Source organism: Myotis daubentonii, chromosome 18 (assembly GCF_963259705.1).
Source record: "Myotis daubentonii chromosome 18, mMyoDau2.1, whole genome shotgun sequence".
Classification (NCBI taxonomy): domain Eukaryota; kingdom Metazoa; phylum Chordata; class Mammalia; order Chiroptera; family Vespertilionidae; genus Myotis; species Myotis daubentonii.
Window position 1 is genome coordinate 34,095,273 of NC_081857.1, and position 22,807 is coordinate 34,118,079.

General features: G+C 53.9%; 1 protein-coding gene across 2 annotated transcripts; it reads right to left on the bottom strand.

Annotated features, from left to right (window-relative positions):
• Nucleotides 1–1,206: 1,206 nt before the first annotated feature.
• TENT5C (terminal nucleotidyltransferase 5C) lies at nt 1,207–21,172 on the bottom strand. Of its 2 annotated transcripts, XM_059673514.1 has the most exons (3): nt 21,039–21,140; nt 19,287–19,409; nt 1,207–6,430 (listed from the first exon to the last, which is right to left on the bottom strand). In XM_059673514.1, exon 3 carries the CDS (start codon nt 6,402–6,404, stop codon nt 5,229–5,231), a length of 1,176 nt encoding a protein of 391 aa, XP_059529497.1. In that variant the 5' UTR covers nt 6,405–6,430; nt 19,287–19,409; nt 21,039–21,140; the 3' UTR covers nt 1,207–5,228. The 2 variants fall into 2 exon arrangements, with proteins under 2 accessions (XP_059529497.1, XP_059529498.1); XM_059673515.1 differs by lacking the exon at nt 19,287–19,409 and having other exon boundaries at nt 21,039–21,172.
• Between the last annotated feature and the right edge of the window lie 1,635 nt (nt 21,173–22,807).

The following is a 22,807-nucleotide window of genomic DNA, read 5'->3' on the forward strand; positions in this document are numbered from 1 at the left end:
CTTTTGGTTTCTGTTGTTGTTCCTCACCTGAGGATGTTTTTCCATTGATTTTTTAGGGAGAGTGGAAGAGAGAGGGAAAAACAGAGAGAGAAACATCGACGTGAGAGAAACACATTTATTGGTTGCTTCCTGCACGCGCCCCAACCAGGGCCCAGGCCAGGGGGGAGCCTGCAACCAAGATACGTGCCCTTGACCGGAATCGAACCAGGGAACCTTTGGTCCACAGGCCGATGCTCCATCCACTGAGCCATAACAGGGCAAGCCATACATTTTTTTTTTTTAAATGGCAGTTACAGGAAAACTGTAGGAGTTCAAGAAAGAACAGCAAGGAAGAGAGGCCATGGCAGGGGCAGGGCTGGGGGCAGAGGGTCAGGAAGCAAGCTGGTCGCCGTGTGCGATCTAGTCTCTCTCTGTACCCTCCAGACACCATCAATACCACCTGCCACTCGTTCACACCTGTGCTTCCTTTAAAATGTGATGAGACCACGGTAGCTGTTGTATACAGCAGTTATTTTGTCTCTCTTATTGAGAGGGGTATGGGGCCAAGGTCAAGCTCAGAACCACCCAGCTTTTAGCATGAAATCCAGCGAGGTTTCGTGAAGGGAGATTTCAGGACTGCACCAGCGGCGTGGGCATCGCTGAGGGCCGTGGTCCACAATCAGGCTCGGTTTCATCAGTCGGGCGCCTTGGAGAAGAGTCCAGCTGGGATGGGAGTGGTGCGCCCCGAGGTAACCGTGTGCCCCCTGGAGAAAGCGCCATCCTTCAGAGCAGCACCAGGGTTGCTTTCGACAACCACCCACCCCCACGCAGCATCTTCCCGGAAACCCAAAATAAGTTCCCCGCTGAAGACACACAAAGAACTGAGCACAGTCAGGTCGCATAACGGACAGGTATTTTTTTTTAAATATACGTTTATTTCTCAAACTCAAAGCGCTATTTCATCAAGTTCTAATACATTTTGCATTGACAAGTGACTTTACCTGCTTCACGTAGGAAGGTCAGTGACCATTACACCAGAGAGGAAACCTCATGCATCCTAGGTACCACTAGCAAATTAACATTTCGAAGGTTAATTTAGAAATTAACATTTCTAGAGGAACAAAAACTTTCAATTTAGTCTAATGAGTGTCTTACTTTTACCTACATGAATTTGGAAGTTAAGGGATATAAACTCTCAATTTTCCTAAAGCAGTTTTTTTTAATCCATAAAAAAAAAAAAAAAAAAAGCAAAACATCCAGATGGCCTGGAGTTTTAAAACACCCACAGATCCATATTATTTAACGACTTCCTCTTTGGTGGATGGTCTCCTCGCCTCCTATGCAAACACGAAAATTTGCACCAACTCTCACCAGCCCAGGCAAAAATCCAAACATTTCTTTTGCTGACACTTAACCTATTTTTTTGTAAGTGATAGGTCAACAAAATTTAGAACTTGAACTCACAAAAAAAGCATTTTCGTTTCTGATCCTCACCTTGGCAGTCTCCACAAATAATCCTGAAAAGTTGCCAGGTCTTTTTAAATATACGCCCCCCACCCCCAAAACACACACACACACACACACACACACACACACACACACACACACACACACACTTCCCCTGGTCCTCTGAATGTCACTGGCTGGTTTGGAGTATGTTCCAAAGTCAGCTGTGACATTCTGGTCTCTGCCAGGTTAAGGGCACAAATGCAACCTTGGCAACTCAAAGTTCTGTCACCTCACAGACAGCGCCCCCCCGAAGGGTTCGCCCTAGTGTGGAGCCACAATCTGACACCCCAGAAGTAACAGCACAGGTGAGCTTCGGGGTCTCTCCTCACAACTGGATAACTGCCATTTATTTTCTGAGAGAGGACAGTGAAGCTTAGAATAGCTGCACCCTAAAACAAGGCACCAGTCCCAGGAGGCTCACTAGAGAGGAGGGATTCCGAGAGTCAGCAAGTTGCTTTTGAGTGGCACCACTCCCCCCAGTGAAGAAAGCAGTACTAGTTCAAATCCTCCTACCGGGAAGGGAAGGGGCCAGCGCCGGTGGAGAGGCGCTCGCCATTTGTTTATTAATGCATCGTCACAAAACCAAACCACACAGAGACAAACCCACACAGAAAGCCCACAGGTTCACGCGCAGCTCACCGTTAACTCAAATCTCCAGGGGAAAACTCAAACTGGGCGGAAGAAAACTGAAATGCCAAACCACATTCGCTGCCATCTATCAGGAACCCAGCTTTGCTCCTACCGACTGCCCCAACTGCCAGGCCTCCGGCTGTGGCTCAGGCCACATCCCACAGGCTGTGGGCAGGAACCCTGATTTAAGGTGGTGGTGATTTGGAGTTTAGTTTCCGAGTTGGAGTTATTGAGTGAGGAACAGCGTCTCCCTGCCAAGGTGAGGTCTGAGGGGGAGACAAGCGCAGGGCCAGGAACTCAGTGTGTGTGCCCTTCTGCCAGCACCAGGGGAGAGGTCCTGCTTCCCTGGTTCCCAGCGGCAGGCGGGAGGCCAGCTGCACACCTGCAGGAGGCCTCGGAAAGCCGCCCGAGCAGCCATGGCGGCTGCTGCATGCACGCGAGAACTTGCACTTGAACGTTAGTGCCCTTGGCCACTGCCGCGTTTCATGTTACTCAACACGCAGAAAAGAAGAACTGCTGGGCCCGGAGCGGGTTCAGAGTGCCCCGTGCTCGTGAGCAGCATGAAAGTCAGGCTGCAGCTGGGATTTCCAGACACCTGGAGCCCAAGGTTACCGGGCTGATCTGAGGCAGGCAAACGCGCCCAGCGCGGGTGGAGACGGCCAGCCCGGTCCCTGCAGCTTCCACCCTGATGGCTCCCCAACACGTCTCCTCTCAAACTCCAAGCAGAGGGGCTGCCTGAGACTTCAGGTGAAAAGACTGTACCAAGCTGGCCGTCCTGCAGGGATGGCCAAGAACTGGGGGGCTGGGAATTTCTAGCATCTTCTGTGCCTCCCCTAAAAGGACTAGTACCAGCTAGGAAAAACAATGAGCAGAAAGAACATCAAGGCCACACTGAAATTTAATTCCTTGGTGGGGTTCTGGCCCTACCTTCCCCGGGAGCCTTACGCCCCCTCCCCAAGCCTCCTGGGCGGATGCAGTACTGACCTGTTTGCAAGGGCCTGGTGCTGGCAGCTTCATCAGGGTTAACATGTGGTTAAACAGATCTGCCCTTGGGGGGCAAACATGCTGCCATCTGACCACAACGGCAGTCGTTTAAGGTCATGGATGACCACCTTGTTTTTCAAGTCGGGATTCCCTCTTCACACTGAAGCGCCCGCCCCGCCCCGCCCCTCCAATGTTGATGGGCCTTGACTCGCAGCCAGTGAATTTACATGTGACTGGCTCCCAGGAAAACAGGAGCTGGTTACACTAAGAAGTGGCCTCTGTCCACCTAATACAGCACAACCTGGAGACCAGGTACGCCTTGGGGTTCAGTCCTGCCCCATCTGCTTTTAAGCGACCAAAACATCACATTCTAGAAAAAACAAAACAAAAAAACCCACAACCCACCTGAAAATATAATCTTCAGAAAAAAGTAAACCACTCCTTTTCTATGAAGCATTTTTGCATCAAGGTAACATCATTGCTTATTAAAGCAAGGAGAACGCAATCACTCTGGGCTTGGGTTTTCTGGCCACGGAGGAAACTGAACATCAGGGCCACGGGCTAGATTAAATCACCTTAGAAACCAGGCTGGCTGGCAATATTGAATTTCTTTGTCCTTGATACCCTGAAGTGATGCTTGCTAAGAGATGGTACATGAAGTTTCAACACACAGAATCCCTTCTTTAATCTACTGGGAAAGCGACAGCCTAGAACTCTCTATTTACTAAGCTTGCTTTAGACTAGAGGTTAATACTGTTTTCCTTCTAAAGTGCAGAATACAAACAGGTCTGGTCAAATCTACCGGAATAAGGAAGATTCTTCTTCATTCACTCAATTCTTCCCCAGGCACACCAGAATCGATCCTTGCCAGGGGCCTCCGCACGGCTGGGGCATACCAGGCCTGGCTGGATGCTCAGCCCCCACCTGATGCTCCATTCCACCCCCCACCCCTCGCACAGCACAGCGTGGGGACAGCAGTTCCATCCTAAAGCGACTGAGAGCCAAAGAACTCCGCCCACAAGGGCAGGTCCTTCCACAGGTCACAGAAATTCCTGAATTCATTTGCTGTCAAACAAAACCTGGAGGAGAAAATCTCTACTTTTGAAAAACAACAACAACAAAAATAGTCAGCACAAGTACTCCAGAAAAAACAGCTTGTCATACTTGGAATGTGATCAGAGTGGGTTTCCAGTTAAAGCGTCAGTCACCACACGTCAGTCTCAAGGACCCTGGGCACACAACCCTTCGTCTCCGGAGGAGAAAAACAAAAGTGATGAGCTGATGAGGAAACGAGAAGTGTCATTCCAGAAGAATTCCTTAAAGAAGAAAAAAATTGAACATTCTTGTTTCCTATTTACAATCACCCCCCACCACCATAATTCTATTTTAACATTAGGTTCCACATTTTATTTTGTTTTCAAGTTACAGTTCAAGAAAAGACCTTTTTTTTTCCTTTTTTTTTTTTCCTCAGCAATGTCTCACACAATTCCTCAGGATAGCACACATCTAAACCATATACCACTTCCAACCAGACCTCGATTCTCCAGCAATTGGCTTTGGTTTATTGATGAAAGCAATCCTCAGCTCTGCTGACAGGGAATAAACATAAACCACGCAGTCCTTTGAACAGAAAGGAGCACCCTCGTGTTTACAACGGCATGCCTAGCTAAAGCTGAACGAGAAAATAGACTATCAGCACAACTTTCATGTCACTGAGAATCCCGGGCGAGCGAGGGCCAGCACAGCCTGCTCCAGGCTCCAGGGAGACGAGCAGCTTAGCCCCCCTCGTCGGCTGCCCACGCGTCCCCCAATCTCAGCGACCGCACAGAGCTCAGGCCCCTGCGCTGTCGTTCGGGACGTGACGTGTGAGCGTCTGTCTGGGAAAGAAGTGGAGAGGCCATACTTCCTACAGCATTTTCCAAAGTGGCACTGCAATACCGGTCCCTTCAGGGTTGGCTCACGATAGACTGTAGACCCACTGCAATGGGTCCACAAAGAAAAAAAAAGCAGAATCAGAGCTGAGTTCCCCTTTAAAAGCCAAACACCTACATCTAGAAGGAGGCTCCCCTACCTGAGAGCCCTGCCCTCTGGGGGTTCCCCACTGAGAAAACCCTCAGGTCTCAAGGTTAGTTACAGGGCAGCCAGGTGGGGTAGGGCTGGCTGTAGGTCACTGGGGGCTGGGCCACGTAGTAGTTGCTGAAGTTGCCGTCGCTGACGTACGGAGCCGGCTGGTAGTAACAGGTGACGTTGGTGGCGCTGGGGATGATGTTCTGCTCGGCCAGCACGCGCAAGGCCAGGAGGGAGATGAGGTTCAGGGTCTGCCTGCGCTCGTGCCCCATGAGGCACACGGTGCTCTCGTTCACGACCCGGCGCAGGATCATGAGGTAGTCGTACTTGCTCCTCTCCTCCTCGGCGAAGTGGTTCTGCAGGTAGGTCTCCAGCTTCCTCTGCTGCTCCAGGATGTCCGGGAAGTCGATGAAGAACCGGGAGCACATGTAGCGCTCCAGCGTCTTGATCTCCTCCTGGTCGGCGGGCCGGAAGTCCCGCACGAGGAGGTTGCTGTACTTGAGCAGCCCGCCGCCCCGGATCTCCTCGGGGTTCTTGGTGGCGATGAGCCTGTTCTGCAGGTGGTCCAAGGCTTCCTCGAAGTCCCCGTACATGCTCTCCCCGATCACCGTGGGGTGCAGGAGCTCGGAGATGGGCTGGCTGGAGCAGTCGTAGAAGACGAGCAGGGAGTCCAGGATGATCTGGAAGGAGTCCACGCTGAACTCGAACTGGCGCCGGATGGAGTCGACGAACTTCAGCTCCACGTTCCTCCCGTTCTTGTTGGAGAGGGAGATGAGGCTCCAGCGGTCCGTGTCCGTGCACACCTTCACCAGCTTCTGCACGTAGGCCTCCTTCAGGGTCACCGGGCTGATTTTGAGCTTGTTCACGCCCTCCGGCAGGAAGTTCAGGAGGGAGCACAGGACCACGTCCCGGACCAGGTGGAATTCTACCTCGGTGGGAAGAGCCACGTGAAAGATGAGGTCCAGGTCCTTGCAGCCCAAGCCGTTGTCTTTGACCAAGACGTGGCCGGCGGCAGAGCCGTTCAGACGGACGTCCTGCACCGGGACGCCTGCCTCCTCCAGGCGGCTGCGCACGGTCTGCACGATGTCCTTCAGGGTGAGCTCCAAGGTCGGGAAGTTGCCCCGCCCGTGGACCGGCACAACCTCGTTCAGCACCTCGTGCAGCCGGCTCACCTGGTCCCAGCTGAGCACGCTGCAGGACGCGCAGTCCCCGCGACGGCTGCTCTCCTCCGCCATCGTGGGGGACGGTCTTGCCAGGGAAACTGAAAGTGGGGGGCGAGAAACAGAGTTAGGGTTCACTTCTACGTGGCAAAGCAGCTCCAGGGACTCGGGGTGATTTTTCTCTGAACGTTTTCCTGTAAACAGGGAAGCGCGGCCCCTACTGCGGGTGCTGCTGTGAGGATGAAGGGAGTTAAGTGCATCAAGGACAGTGTCTCCAGGAAGTAAGGACAAAGCTCACACGTGGACCCTGTACCACACTGGATGGCTTCACAGCTTTGTCTCCGCGCTTGTTGTTTGCTTGTTTGGTCTGAGGGAGGGGTGGGGGCGGGGGTGGGGGTGGGGGTGGGGGTGGACTGCATTGGTTTGTGTGATGAGGAGACAAACTCGTTACCCCAAGCAGCCTGAGCACATCATTAGTCGCTAGAGGGCCCACAGGTTTTGCTACATGTCCTTGTTTTCTGTGGACATGACCTCTCCTGCTCCCTAACTGCATCTTAACTGGTTGCTACCAAGGCCACACACAGCACACAGGAGCCACAGAAAAGCCTTCCTTCACCCCGTGAACAGATGAATTCTCAAGTCGGGGCTGTAACTGCCCAAGAAGAGGGAATGGGTCAGTCCCATCAGGGGCAAGTGCACTGCGGTCCTGTTGGCAACAACCCCATGTCCTTGTGCTTGTGGGAGGGGTCTGCCCGAGGAGGTGACTAAAGTCCTGGACTGCAAAGGGCTAGGCCAGCTGTGTGGGGAACAGCTCTGCCCGCCAGGAGGCCCGCTCAGCCTGCGGGGAGCTTCCTCAGGGGAGTGTCACCTTCCAGCTGTGGTTTGAACACTAGCGCCTTGGAACTATCCCAGGAGGAGGAAGCTTGCGCTCAGCACCAGGAGAGAAACATCACTACGAGAGCCCAAAGTCACCAAAGCAATTTTCAACTAAGTTACACTTTGCTGAAAATGAAAACCAGTCAATTCTTGGAAATCCTAACCTATTAAAAAATACTGATATATCGGAGTCCAGGTGCCGGTGGACCACAGGGACGGAGGAGCTAAAACAAAAGGTCAAGGTGCTGCCCTCAGACTTCACGTGGGCAGCTTTCCCACCCTTCACCTTCCTGACCCGCTGGACACACAGAACCGCCCCACGGCCCTCTGCAGGTGCACTGCATGGGAGCTGCTGCTTCGGATGCACAGCCAGCATGCGCGGTCCTGGGTGTCAGCTTGGATTGTTAGTCTTGCTCTGGGGTCAGGGGTCCTTGCCTTACCTAGGGCGCTCACATCAATGGGGTGGTTGTCAGGGTTGGGGTGCCATTGGACAGAGCGAGCCGAGCTTTCCAGGAGCTGGTCATTAAGAAGGTGGGTGTGACAGACAGAAAATGTACTAGGAGGGTAGGAGAGAGAAGTGTCCTTTGATTGGGGTGAACAGGAAGACCACTTATAGGGATGGGACACAAGATGACTGAAAGGCAACATGAGCTTGAGGCTGGAATCGAGGGGCAGAGGCAGCACGCAGCCAAGGCCTGGCCACGTCCATCTGGCCTTTATGCACCTCTCCTCAAGCCAATCAGAAACAATATAAGCACCCCCATTTCACAGCAGGGTTATTTACAACAGCTGAGATCTGGAAACAGCCCAAGTGCCCATCAGTAGGTGAATGGATTTAAAAAATGTGGTACATCCATACACTGGAATACTACGTGGCTGTAAAAAGGAGGAAACTCTTACCTTTTGAGATAGCAATGATGGACCTGGAGAGGATTGTGCTAAGCAAAATAAGCCAGGCAGGGAAAGAGGAAGACAAATACCATATGATCACATGTCCATGTGGAAACTAATGAACAAAATAGACTGACAAATGAAACAGAGCCAGAGGCATGGATACTGAGACAGACGTCAAGTGTCACAGGGCAATGACTGGATGGAAGAAGGTGAAGAGATTAGCCAAGAACATGTATGCATAGCCCATGACAGAGACAACAGTGTGGTGAGGGCCAGGAGGGGAGGGCGGGGCATGCGTAGAGGTGGGCAAAGGGGGGGAAATGGGGACATCTGTAATAGTGTTCACTAAAAAAACCCAAAACCTTAAGTATAAAATATGAAACCCTAAGAGTACTAGGAAAAAACACGGTACCTATATACTTACATAGTCCTTTCTACAACATATAAAACCCCAAAGTCACACAAAAATTGATACATTTGCCTATATAAAAATTGAAGTTCTACATGGTAAAAACACCATGAAGAAGTCAGAAGACAAAGAAAAATATTTGTAACATTAGGCAAATATTCCTTAATGAATAACAAGCTTCTACCGATCAGAAATTCTCCAAACCTAATAGAGGAAGGGTCAAAGGGCATGGACAGTGGCTCAGATGCACAACATCCAACCTTCCCTTAAAGGGACGGGCAGATGAAGACTTCAGTGTATCCTTCTGACCTATCAGATTGGCGAAGACCCAGCAGCAGTCACCTTGGGTACATGCCCGGGCCTCTCTCTAGAGAACAATGCGGCACTCTCGGTTTTCAGGGGCCATATCCTTGGACACCGCGGTTCTATTTCCAGGAAGTCTACTTGGGGTGTTATCCCATGGACATGCTTGCAATTTTGCACAAAACCTGGAGAATTATGTATAAAGCTACACATACCAACGCATGTGGTTGTCCGAAAGAAGAGTGACAGCTCTATCTGAATGAACATGAAGTGCTCATCAAGATTTATTAACAGAAAAGCAAGTGCAAAACTGTGCGCAAAAGTATAAATTTTGGTGCTTATGCGATCTGAAACATCTGGAAGGACACACAGTAGTTCAGCCCACACCAAATACCACCACAAGCTGGCAGACAGAAGACGAAGAAAAATGTATCCCTTTTGAATTTAGAACCTATACATATGTTAGCTGAAAAAAGCTAGTCTTATTATCGGTGTTCTAAAATCTTCCCCCATCAGCCTCTACTCATCTGCTACCTTACTGAATTCCTTCAGTGCCTTTCCTGTCCCCTCCCCGCCCCCCCCCCCCCATATCCATGTGCCAAAGTCAAACACACGTAGAAGCTTCCCCTCCAAGCCTTCAATGCTTATCTCCAGGGGGTGGGCAGGGGAGGGGAGACCATTTCTCCTCAAGGGTGGCTTCCAGCCACGTTTCTACTTATGTTCTGTGTAAAAGAAGATGTCCACTGTTTACCAAAACAAAAGAACCACACTGGATAAGCCATCTCATCTAGCTTCCTTCTATGTTTGTTATCCAAAAATGTTCCTTGTAATTGTGTAAGAATTGCTGTTTCTCATTTCAGACACATGATAGCCACCCTCACATGACACTGTTATGTTGATTATTAGCTACAGCGGCAAGGGCCTTAATAAAGGCAATAACATTTTCAAGACTGTCCCATGCCTGTGGTTGGCTTCTCCCATGCCAATGTCTTCTGACACACTCATGAAGAATGGAGTTAGCTTCTAGTAGTCTGTATATGAGCACAGTGTGGCACACGGCAAACACCAAGTCCGTGGTGCAGTTTCTCCCTCTCCCCGTTTACCATGACTCAGAGAGGAGCTCACGCTGCTGAAGGCGCAGACTTAGGCTGGGCTCCGATTCGGTGCTTAGCTGATAGGAGAACCCGGGATGAGGTATTGATCCTGCTAGCAAGGAATCCTTTGTTTTCCCTCACCGATCCAAGCAATTTCAAACATCAGAAGCACATTTTCCAGTTGCTTAGACAAACATTGGTATTACTAATAAATCCAAGTCACGGGCCCTTAATGCTTAGAGAACACACCGGGGCTTAGTGGAACAGTTTTCATTTTAATTAACCACACGAATCAACATTGGTATAATCCCCATGTGAAAGGATCACATGAAACACACATGCCCAGCTCACGAAAGACCCTGGTTCAAGGCAAATTCTAGTTCAAAAATCCACAAAACAGTAAAAAGAAATTAATTAGAAGCCTGGCAAAGTCCTGTGTTTTGATTTCCCTTTTACTGCCTGGGAAGCAGTCACTGGCAGGGGCCGCGAGTTCTCATTGATTTGAAAATTCAGGCACCTTTTCACGGGTGAGGATGACCAAGCTCTTTAATCTTTTCGTGTCTGACTCTCTTGGGTGCCCTCGAACCCCTTTCTTCCCTCCTCTGGCTGTGACGCGTGAAAAGAACACAGGTTTACAGAAGTAGCAACAGAAATGGGAGGGAGGCCAGGAGGGGAAGCCAAGCGCCCTGAGGAGAGGCCATGTCTAACTCAGGTTTGCTTCCCCGCTGCCTGGGACGGAGCCACTCCTTGCAGGATGACCTGAAAACCCGTGTTTGAGCCCATTAAAGGAAGGGGAAAAAGCAATGTCTATCCTGCTCCATAGCTAATCTAGATCCCAGCAAGCCTGAGGGTACTCCAGGCAGGCAAGCAGGACAGGCAGGGGAACAGCTGGAGGTGAGAGCACCTAGACATGAATAGCACTTCCGGGTCTCAAGGTCAAAGACGTAGGTCAAATCGACACTCACTCCTACTTGTAACTGGCATGAGACAGACACTGTCCAGCATTCGCTGTGTATGTGGAGACGCGCCTCCCCAGGGAAGGACGGTGCATATGCAAGTCCCGGGCCGTGATATTTAGTGGGAAAGCCCTAGAGACTCCTATGCAGCTGCCATGGAAATACTGCAGCTCTCTTCAGCCCCTCGTCCAGCCCGCCCACTGGGCCACACCCCCACCTGCCCCTGCTGTAAGTTTAAAATACAAAAGAAGCCCGAACACATTTCAGCGTTCCTTTCGTGGCGAACTTCCCTCTCAGTGTTGCTGGTTGCTTCCTCAAAAGCCTGGACCTTCCTGGTAACACAGTCCAGCTCAGGTGAGAGCCCGGCCATGGGCAGTGGACCGGGCCTGGTGGCGGACCCTGGAGGTGTGTGTGCAGAGCGGACACCTGCTGTCCCTGGGCCCCGGCTGAGGGGACCCGTGCAGTGTAGCTGGCACCTTCCACAAACTCTCCTCTGTCTACCACAGAGGACACTTGCACATAAAAGCCTGGAGAACTTAAGCAGAAGTGGCAGGGATGGCAAGATGCCTATTAAACCTCCCGCCTCCTCCCGCAGCTGGCTGAGAGGGAGAGCCCAGTCTGGGCCTGTTTGTTTCCTGAAAAAGGAAGGTGTGGAGAGGCACGTGTAAGAGCACTTGGTCTGAGCCACTCAGTCAATCCCCACTTCACTCTCACGTGCTCTCCGAGGAAGCTACACCGCCCCTTTCCCACGACCCAGGAATGAGGACCAGGGATGACTAGGAGGCCTGTCCCCAGCTCCCCAGCTCGGGAGCCTCTGTCCTGAGTCTTGGAGTTGGTGACAACGTCCCCCAGTTCTCACTGCTAATAAAGTGATCTTTTCTAAAACAGAGATTGTGTTGGTCCTGCCCATAGAAGGAGAAAGCAGCCTCCTGTTCCCCATGTAACTGCGGCACCTGCCTCCGCTGGCCCCTGGCCCCACCACACGCACTGAGGCAGCAACAGCTGAGTCGGCACCCAGCAGGGCCTGTGCAGAGTAGACGCACTGAGCAGAGGCTGTGGTCATCTTCAGGACCCCCCGGTGGCCCGAGGGCAGAGGCACCGTGGTGACGCATTGTCCACCGTGCGGTGTGGGAACTCCCACCCTCAGTGGGATGCGCATCAGCTGTTGCGTCACCGAGCATCTTACTAACCCAGCCCACGTCCTTTCCATGGGTCATTTCACCACTTGCTCAGACTCCAGCAGGCATGACAGATGCGGGGCCCTCCGGGGGCTCTCTGTGTGGCCACAGCCATGGCCAGAGGACACCAAGGTGACTAGATGTCTGTCCAGGTGTCCTAGTCTGAGCCATCAAACTCTATTTGACAACATCTCAGGTGCGGGAGACACTGCTGCAGGCTCTGTGCGGGCCACCCCATCGCCCCTTCAACACCCCTGGTGCGGGAGATACTACGGTATCTGTCCCCTTTACGGACAGAAAACTGGGCACAAAGAGGATCCGCAAAGCAACTGCCCAGGGAAGCCCCAGGGGGAAGCAGCAGAAATGGGGTGTAAGAGGCTCCCTGAAGGTGGTACGTGGGTGTATGCGCTGGGTGGGGGGAGGGCTTTGAAGACAAGCTCTTTGCTCAGGTAGTTGTAGGAAAGTAGAGGACAGCAAGAGGGAGGAAAGGGGAAGGAGGCGGGAGAGGGGAGGGAGGTGGGAGGGTTTTCTACCAGACAAGGGAAAGGTGTGCTGAGCCCCCTGGGGAGGTCAGATGGCAGGTGCTGAAAGCAAGACAGCGCATTTAGAACTGAACTAACAGCCGTCAGTACAGAACTGCACCCCTCAGACCCATCCTGGATTGGGGGCGGGGGGGTGGTGCGGTCTGGCCAGCCACCAGAACTGAGTGTAATTCCACATAGAAACTCTGACAGTTATGCTAATGCTGTGTTAAAGGGACAGTGGCTGGAGATGAAGGCCTGGGTCCCCTCCTGAGGCAGCGCCAGGATGCTGGTTGGGGGGCAAGACAGTGATTTCAGACGAAGCAGAAGGGAGGAGCCAGGAGGGGAAGGAGCTGGGAGTCCGCTTGCTGGACAAGCATCAGGAAGAGGAAGTAATGGCACAGGAGGGGCTGACCCTTCCGGACCTGGGCACCTAAGGCACTTGCTCTGCTCACAGCATAAAGGGGCCGCCAGGGCTCGGTCCGGTGGCGGGGAGACCGGGAGGGCCCACCTACTGGACAGGACACTCCCGCAGACAAGGAAACAGGTAACCCGACCGGAGCTGCAAGGACAAGGCAGGCCCCTCTGCAAGAGTGAGCAGGACCCAGGCAGCACAGGAGGGAGGAAGCGGAAGCAGCTGGCACAGAGCGCCCCGTGTGCGCAGCGCACCTGGGACTGGACACCTGCCACTTTCCCACCGGCATCTAGTCTGACCCTTGAGAGTCCTTCGTCCTGAGGAAAATGGCAGGCACTTCGGACAACCATGTGCAGCGGCAGATAAGCGGGCGGAAGGGAGCGGAGCCGGGGCCAAGGTGGAGGTGGCCTTCTGAAGAGCAAACCTCCCTGACTCCTCGAATTCCTCGACGGGTGAAGGCCAGAAGTTATCTGGGACCCGGGGAAGCCTGAGCGAGCCCTTTGTCTGCTGGCTGCAGCCCCTCACCAGGGCCTGGGCCCCACCGCAGGGAGGAGAGGGGATTCTGGAGCCTTCGCCACTGCCCCCAAGCACATTAGAAAGTTCCAGATAACTGAGGCACACCTGTGTCTAACGCACAGGGACTAAACATTCACATTAATAGACAGCCCAAGGCAACAGGACCAGATAAAATAATGCCTTGTTTGTGAAAAGGGCAATGAAATTTATTGTTTCCTTTTCCCACAAAGTTATGTTTACAGCTGCCCATGCAAACACCCACAAACACATTCCCCCTCGGTTCCAGTGGCTGCCCCGGGCCACCGAGCTGTGGCCAGAGAAAACATTTCTAAGTCAGCGACACAACAAACCCGCAGATGGGCTTTTCTCACTCTGGGCCCCTGGTCACAGTCAGGTCTCAATCTATTTTCTCAGGGTCATCAGCATCCTCCTCGCCACTTGACACTAGTTAGTTTCCCGGGGCTGAGAAGCTGGGGCAGATTCCCACAGCGCCCGGACGCTGCCTGCGCTGAAGAAAGAGACGGCCCTGGGCCGGCGCCCTGCTTTGCACCACATCCTTCCCTCCCAAGTTCCTCCTCCCCTCGGATGCCAACACGCAGTCTTCGTGGTTATCAAGGCGGGGCTCTGTCCACAGACCCCGCCCTGAGAAGACTCGAAACAGAAAGCTCATCCCGTCAGTCAAAATAGGGTGCTTCAGCAAGTGTGGCTGGGAGATAACACCAGGCTCCACAACAGCACAAACAGAATCAAAACACTGGCCCACGTATAACGGGCACGCAGACCTCCGAGGGCGTACAGGGATCTGCGGAAATGGGTGCCAATGCAGGTATTAACAAGGTCGGAACATAGACACCTTTCGATGGAAGCTAAGCTGAGAAGCTTTGATTTTCCCAAGGTGTCAGCATTATTAAGTGCTAGCTACGCAACTTGAAATGGAAATAAGCCTTGTTGCTGCTGGGTGGCCCACGCTCTCCTACCAAAGGCCTCTTTCTAAGTCAGAGATGCTACTGGTCTGAACTCATTGGAGAGATGCCCAGAGCTGGCCATCCTGTTTTCGAGACCGACTAGACCGGGAAACTGGGGCCACCTCTAGCAAGAGACCGTTACTGTAAGGATGACCAAGGTCACCTGCATCCACAGTGCTCAAGGGCCTCCAGGTTTGACCAAGGGTTGCTCCCACAGGCAACTTTACCATCCAACTCTCCACCTTAGAGCTCTGGTCAGCGGTCAGCTGTGCCCAGCAGGTCCTCGGTCCTCTAGCAGCCTAGTCACCACCAGCAGCCCTGGGCCTTCTCAGGAAAGGCACGAGCCGTTCTCTGATGCTCAAATGCACTTCACATACGTGAGACACATATGCACCCCTCTCACATATGTCTACGCCCGGGCTGGCCTCCACTTCAGTGCGGACGCCAGCTATGTACAAGGTTCCATCCAGGTTTTAGCTCGCACAGATCCTTCCCTGGAGTTAACATTCACGTAGCAGCTACCTGACCTCCAGGTCTGAGCACGGCAGCAGGCCCAGTGATCCTTCAGACAACATTATAAATGCTGCTAAGAACAGAGATGTGGGTAAGTGTACAAAATCGGGGGTGAAGGGGTGGATTAAAGTAAAGGGCTAAACTGTGGGGTGGTACCTATTTTTGCAACAAATGCACTTCCGGCAGCCAAGCCACTTCACTTTGCCTTTAGTGCGCCAACGTGTGGAGTCACACAAGCCATGACTGTAACTCACTAGGATGATTACCATTACATCAGCATTTACCAAGTCAGGCGCTACTGTCACTGGGCATCTCATAGAAGCTTTCACTGGAAAGTTATTTCCCACTGCAGTTCCAAATTTTAATTGTTGATAAATTGTGGAGTCCTGGTCCCCTGCCCCCCTCAGATTTGATCTGCAATTCTTTGATTACCTTATGAGCATTTTCACCTGTAGAAAAACACAACAGGGCATGCTGGGCCAGGAATCAAACATCCTGTGCTCTAGGGTCAGGTCTCATTCACAGTTGAATGACTACCAATGAGGTGGCCACCATGACTGAATTTCCGTTCATTCTTTCCAAATATGTGAGTGCCTGCTGTGTTCCCAGTGCTGTTCTAGAAGCTTATGAGACAAAGACCTCTGCCCTTGTAGAGCTTATGTCCTAGCTGACACTCTCCTTCCATAAATGTGTTAACTCTTGCCTCCCACACAAGTAGAACCAGAATTTGAGAGTCAAGCATGTTTGCAGATGGTGGAGACTGGCACTGCCCAATCTTGTACCCACAGCCTCATGGGGCTGCTGAGCATTAGAAATGGGCAAGTCCAAATTCAGATGTTCTGTGAATGTAAAACACACACGGGGATCTCAAACATTCAGGACGAGACAAAAAAAAGTAAAACAGCTCATCAATATTTTTGTATCATTTTAAATTGAAATGATATTGGTCATAATGGGTTAAACAAAATTATTTTCACCTGGTTTTATTTTTTATGTTTACTTTTTAATGTGACGACTAGAAACTTCACTGAGGCTCTCGCATTTCTACTGGACAGAGCTGGTCTATGGTCCTTATTACGATGAAGAAACTGAAGCCTGAGAGGTACAGGCGCTGCCAGGGCCAGAACTCAGGTGTCGACACAACTACGGCAGCCTCAGAGCGGGGAGGAGGTCAGGATCAAGACCACACGGGTCTGGGCACGGGAGACCCAGGCCAGCACCCGGACACGCGCAGGTGCTCAGCGGTGTCCCCCTCATCTCTGCTCTGGATCGGTGGGCCTCCTACGCAGCTACCTCCTCGCTACTCCAGGACCGCCCAGTCAGCTGGCCACGGGGGTCCTCACGCCCACCTCTCCACTATTGCAAGCACAGGTCAGGGACAAACAGACATGGTGTGTTTGGGGTGAGGGGTAGCCAGCCAGGCCAGGTGGAAGACTGCCCCTTCTCCCACCCTCCTGAGGGCTAAGCAAGGCGACAGCAGCTATGTCAGCACAAGGGGTGGGAGCGGCTCAGGATTCATGGATGACGTTCTCCTCACAGGTGCTTCCAGGGAGGTAATACGGTGGCAGATATGGGACTTTGTGTGTGTCCAATTGAAGATGAGATTGAAGAGAGTAGAAAGCAAGGCACAAAGCAGAACTGTCAGGAGTATTTAAGAGGAGGCAGGGATTGAGGGGACCCTCAGATGGGGATAGCTCAGAAGCCTCTGAGAAGGGTCCGAAGATGGATTGGAGGATGGTGAGGGAGGAGCAGCATTAGCTTGATCAAACCTCTGAGTATGTGTCCTGGGAGGCAAGGCAGGGCAGCTGGGAAGACTCCGAGGCAAAAGGTCGAGAATAAACAGAAGGTCAAGAAGGTTCAGGTCCTGACAAGACGCTCAGCTCAGCCTGCGGGTTATGAAGGTAGCAACCCAAGAGCTTGGGATGGAGAACTGGGCTGGTGGGGAGAGGAGCTGACTGCCGCTGCGGGGCCCTGAACTAGGTCAGTGAAGGCAGTGGAAAACAAACACGTCAAAGACGAAGATTCAGCAGAACTGACCGCCGAGGGCACGTGGGCAGAGAAAAGCTGCGGGTGCCGTGCCGGGGGCCGGTGTGGGGTGGATGGGAGATGCTGAAGGGACCAAATTAACAGCTTGAGGGGTTTCAGCTGTGGGCCAATTAGTGGTCACAGCCTCCCAGCTCCAAACCTACACCCCTGAGGCCTCCATTTAGAAAAAGGCCCAGGAACCACTCAGCATTCAGTCTAGGACAGTGGTTCTCAACCTTGGCTGCACGTTAGAATCACCTGGGAATCTTTTGAAAATCCTGATTTCTGGGCCTCATCCTTTGGAAATTCTGTTTCTTTGTTATGGGGTGAGGCCACAACATCAATAACAAAGAAATAACTTCCGGAGGATGAGGCCCAGAAATCAGGATTTTCAAAAGATTCCCAGGTGATTCTAACGTGCAGCCAAGGTTGAGAACCAGTGGTCTAGGAGCTTCGGATCCCCACATCTCCAGCACCTTGGCCCACCTGGACCACACCTACGGGAAGCCGGCCTCCCCTCTGAGAGGAAGGGCCGCCTGTGCCAGCAAGCACTGCGCCCACTGAGCCTCTGTGTGCCAGGCCCTGCTCTGGGCGCCCACAGTGAGCACACATCCTGCCCGAGGACACTGAGCTGCCCAGCTCCTCCTGCATCCCGGGCAGTCCCAGGCCTCTCCGCATACCGTTCCCTCAGCCTCCTCAGCACCTGGCACAAACCAGGCCTCGGGAGCACTTGGCCACTTACTGACTCAATCCTGCCATCCAAGAAATGAACACTGGCAGCGGGTCAGTGGCCAGGACCCCAAAAGGCTCGGAGACTGAAAACATCCTACGGGGAGAGCTGCTGAACACCAGCAATTGTTTCTTCGTATTCGTTTTTTCCTGTTGTTCCAAGAAGTCCCGAAACAGTTCTAGAGCAGCTACCGGGGACAGCTGTCCAAAATCCATTCACTCTCATCAATTCACAGGGCGACTCCTGACACAGTCGGTGCCAAGGTGCTTCCTCTAAACCATTTCAACTACAAATGTGAACTTCCTTATAACGCTCTAGTGAAAGAATAAAAAAGCCTGAGACCAGGCACCCCCGAAGCAGCACAGGTCACCAGCACCGCTGTAGCCAAGTGGCTGTAAACACACCAGCCTGCCTTTACCCACAGATGTCTGCTTCATGATAATAGCGCATGCCAGCTTAACACGCTACAGTCAAGGCACCACGTGGCAGAACATGTTTACTGCCTGTTTACTTCAGTGACCACACAATAAAGCAACGAACCTTATCTAACCTGATAATATTTTATTCCAAGTAACACCTCAGACTCGGCATTGCTTCCCCTCCCCCCCCCACACACACTCTCTCTCTCTCTCTCACACACACACACACACACACACACACACTCACAATAACAGATACAGCCCAGTCTGGTGTGAGACCGAGAAACCCAAGCACAAGTTTAGTTTAACTCCCAAAACTAGTCTGGAGCTTCCACACCTTCTCTTGGTAGCGTGAGCAAGGTTTGGCACACCCACTCAGAGCTCACGGCTCCTCACTCTTTAGTGATTGACCCTGTGCACACAACATTTCAAAGATGAAGACAAGGTACTACTTACTTGAGCAGTTAAAAAAAAAAAAAAGTCATTTTCTAATTCGGTATCAAAAGCGTTGGTCACTGGCACTGGCAGAGCAGGGGCATTACGGTCCACCCTAAGTTATCTTTATTGCCGCCAGTTCCCTGGACGTCAGGAAGGACGAGGACTGCTCTGTCCTCTGGTGGATGGTGCAAAATGTCCAGTCTGCTCTGGCCTTGACCTCTGGGCATGGAGGCTTAGGGGGGCGCTGCTGGGAGAGGGGCTGTGGTGGGAGCTTCTGCAACTCAGGGTGGGATTTCCTGGAGCTTCTGGAGCTCAGACTAGAGCAGAGGAAAGGGGGGGGGGGGGGGCTGGTGCTAGGCTAACTCACCTCACGTTCATTCTGACAAACAGGCCCAGGGCCAAGTCCTTCCCTTCAGAGTTACTCCAACTTAATCTCTAGATATGAGGAAGGTGTTGCGGAAACAAGTCCACACACAGTGTCGCTGTTTAACTCCACATGCACACCCTGATGTTCCTTGTGAAATTAGGGACCGTTGTTTGGGGTAACAATTTAGAAGCCTCGTGGCAGAGAAACTGATATGTTTTTGTTTTCATCTTTCCCTGGGACTCTCCCCACAGCTACCTGAACAATTCTATACAGCATACTCTAGCTGCTCTCTAAACACGCCTTGTGGAGGACGAGTGCACGCTACAGATAGGGTATACCTTAAGGCATAAGTTTCAGTTATCTCAAGGAAAAGCTTGGCTCCCGAGATATTAAGTTTTCCATCTTCACAAACAACAATGGCAAAGGACAGAATTCCTGCTGGTGCAGCTCAGACCGCTCCCCTGAAAGCGAAGAGAAAGGTCAGCATTCTCTCGTCCCCACCCCACCCGCTTCAGCGAGCAGTCTGTGCGGGTCTCGGCTCCCCCCTTCCCCTCCCCCCGCCCCCGCCCCCGTGGTCTCCGGGGCCTTGAGCCTCAGCACGACTCTCCTCGGAAGCGCTCCTACCACCCTGGCCTGGCTGCCTTGCTCCCTTCCCAGCCAAGTCCTTGCCAAGTTACACATGTTGAAAGGTTAGTGTAGCCAACAATGGCCACTCTCATCCCCGGCGGAGGGCAGCTGGGCCGAGCCCAGAGTCTCCCTTCAGGAGACTTGAATCGTCTTCACTTCACTTCCTGGGGAGGTTCAGGTTCCTAACCCACCTCCCAAATATCCCGAACGCCAATGGTCACGAGACAAACGACTACACAGCCCTCCTGAACGCCTCATCGATACTTCAAGCGCTGCCCTGTGTGCACGTTAGAACTCCATAAAAATCAAGTTAAAAAGCAGCAGGTCCCTAACCAAGGACTTGAGCAACCCCGCGGAAGCCTTCCTCCTACTCCGCACCAAAAGGAAAGGGGCGGGGGGGGGGGGGGGCTGAGCCGACCCTCCCGCGGGGTCCAGCCCTAACCGGAGGTTCCAGCGAGGATGGGTGAAGCCCCCCCCCCCCGCTGTGAGGTCGCCCCGCCGAGGCGCCTACGGCTGCGGGCTACCAACCTGTGCTCAGCTTCGCCCCCCTCCGCCGACTCCCCTCCCACCTTCGCGATCCCAACTGCGACACCTCCCAGGGCAGCAGCGCCTAGGGGCCACCCGCGGCACCGCTAGGCGAGTCCGCTGACTGCCATGGCTTTTCGTCTACGCAGTAAGCAAGTTTCATTTCCACCAGGGGCGGAACCAGGTCGCGGACAGCGTCTTCCCGAGAAGTTGCCGAGAGAAGCGCAGCGCCCAAGTCACTCGCCTGGGTCACTCTGCTGCCCACGGTGTCCACAGGCTGGTGTGAGTCCAAGAAAAGTGTTACGGTTTCCGCCAGGGCCCTGGCACCGGGCCTGGGGGGCGCCCCCCACCCTCCCTCCCACCCCAGCCTGATACCAGCCCCGGCCGCGGCGCCTCCCCAACACGCCGCACTCGCATTCGCATTCGCGCTGCGTGGGCCGGAGCGGGCGGACGCGCCGGTGGGAGCGCAGGTGCGAGCCCGAGAGGCTGCAAGCGAGGAGGGGAGGGGAGGGGAGTGGGGGCCGGGGCGCCGGCGGGCTCCGGGCGGGAGCCCAAGGCCCCCATCACGTACGCTTCGGCCTCCGCGCGGCGCCCGGCCAGCGCGCAGCCCGCGGGACGCGCGCGGAGCAGGAACTCGCCAAGTTTGCCAAGCCCGGGCCGAAGTCTCTGGAAAGTTGCAGCTCCGTCTCGGAGCGGCTCGCCGGGCCCACGGGGACGGGGGGTGGAGGGCAGTAGCCAAGGAGGGAACAGCGGGGGAAGGAGGCACCGGGTCCCGGCACCTGTCCGCACCCCCCCCCCAACCCCCCTGCCCGCGGCCCCCAGGGGCTGGCCGGGACCTGAGCTCCGCTCGGCCGGGACAGACCCCCGAGGGCAGAGCGCGCGGCTCTCGGGAGCCGCTGTATCCTCGCCCCCTTGGAGGAGAGGTGCCCTGGACTCACCTGAGCGGCGGAAGAGGAGACGACAGACGCAGGTCCTTGGCGCGGGCAGCCCCCCAACAGGAGCGGCGAGGTCACCAGGGGCCCCAGGCAGCGGCACCAAGTGAGCCTCCCGGCCGCCGCCCCCTTCGTTCTTATACGGCCTGACCACGCCTCCGCCCGCCGCCCCCGCCCCTGCCCCCGCCCCCGCCCCTAAGCCTGCCGCCCCCGCCCCTAAGCCTGCCTCCCCGGGGAGCGCGGGGCAGGGCAGGGCGGAGCCAGCGCCCACCGGATCCTTCCGCCTGGACGCTGACGGCGAGGGCCGGGCCAGAGGCGCCCTCTGATTGGCTTCTCGGGTGAATGGTTGCCTGGAGACGAGTAAATCTTCGGCGGTGGGACGGGGTGAGGGTGCCCGAGAAGGGCACTGCGCAGGCGCAATAGAAAGGGGCTGCGCTGACACCTCTTAACTTCGGAGTTGCTGGGACGCCTTCTGTCTCTACTTTCCACTGCGCTCTTCTCGGCCGTTCCTATCACCCAACTCCCCGCCCCCCCCACCCCCCAGCTTCCCGCACCTCCGTCCCGCTCCCTCGCCCGCCCGTTTTCCTCCTGCTTCTCTGGAAGTTTCGAGTTGGTTCTCTCTTTGCAGGAGTGGGGAGTGGAACCCCCACGCCTACCTCCGGGGTGTGTTTTGAAGTCGGAAAAAAAAAATTGTATGGTTTCTGAGCGGAGGGAGGCTTCCTGGTTCCCCAGGCAAATTGGCTGCAGGTCGCTGGGGAAGGAGGCGGCGCAGTTGGTTAACCACCTGTGCGCAGTGAGCGGGGCTCAGGGCCTCGATCGAGGAATCCCTCGCCAAGCCCGGCCGGCGCGGCAGCCCCAGCCCCACGGGCTGCCTCCGGACTCGCGCGTGTTAGGTAACACGCGGGCGGGGTTTGGACGCCACCCACTCAGTCCGCAGCGAGCGGTTTGGAGTCCAGGTTGTACATTCAGAGAACCTGGGAAGGGATGTCCATTCATCACCTGACTATCTGCAAGGCCTGGAGCAACTAACTTAACCCACCCGCCCTCCGTCTCCATCTCCTCGCCTGGACGTGGGACTGACACGGGAACCGCGTGGTAGGGTTACCGAAGTCTTAAATAAGAAAAGGGGAAGCTGGTCGCGCATGCCCCATATCAGGTGTGTGGTCCGTGTTATTGATATAAAATAGTAACTGTTGTTGATCCATAAGCATTTATGGAGCTTGTACTGATGGGAGAAAAGATTACTTCTCGGAGGCGGTATTTCCGTGCCGGCCCCTCCCACTGCCGCCTGAAATGAATATGCGCTCAGTGTCTGCAAGGACAAACAGGGTTCTCACATACATGCCTTCCCTGGGAGGGGCGGCTCCAGAAACGTTAAGGAGAGAGGAGACCAGTAGGAGTGGCTGTAGAAAAAGCGAGCGACTATTGTAGGACATGTCCGCAGGTGATATGGTCTATGTGGGTGTTTTGTTTTGTTTTACTTTCAGTTTTTGAGGTACAAATTCAGTAAAGTGCACAAAGCTTATGTGTACAGAATGATGCATTTCTACATATGTGTGCACCCATGTAACTGCCACCCAGATCAGGACATTGGCACTCTCCAGCTTCCTCGTGCCCCTTCCCATCCAGTGTCCCACGAGGGTAACCACTGTTCTGACCTCTATCGCCCTATCTTAGTTTTACCAATATTTGAAATTGATATGGGTGACTTACACAGTGTGTGTACTTTTAGGTCTGGCTTCTTACACTCATTAGTGTGTCTATGAAATGCGTCC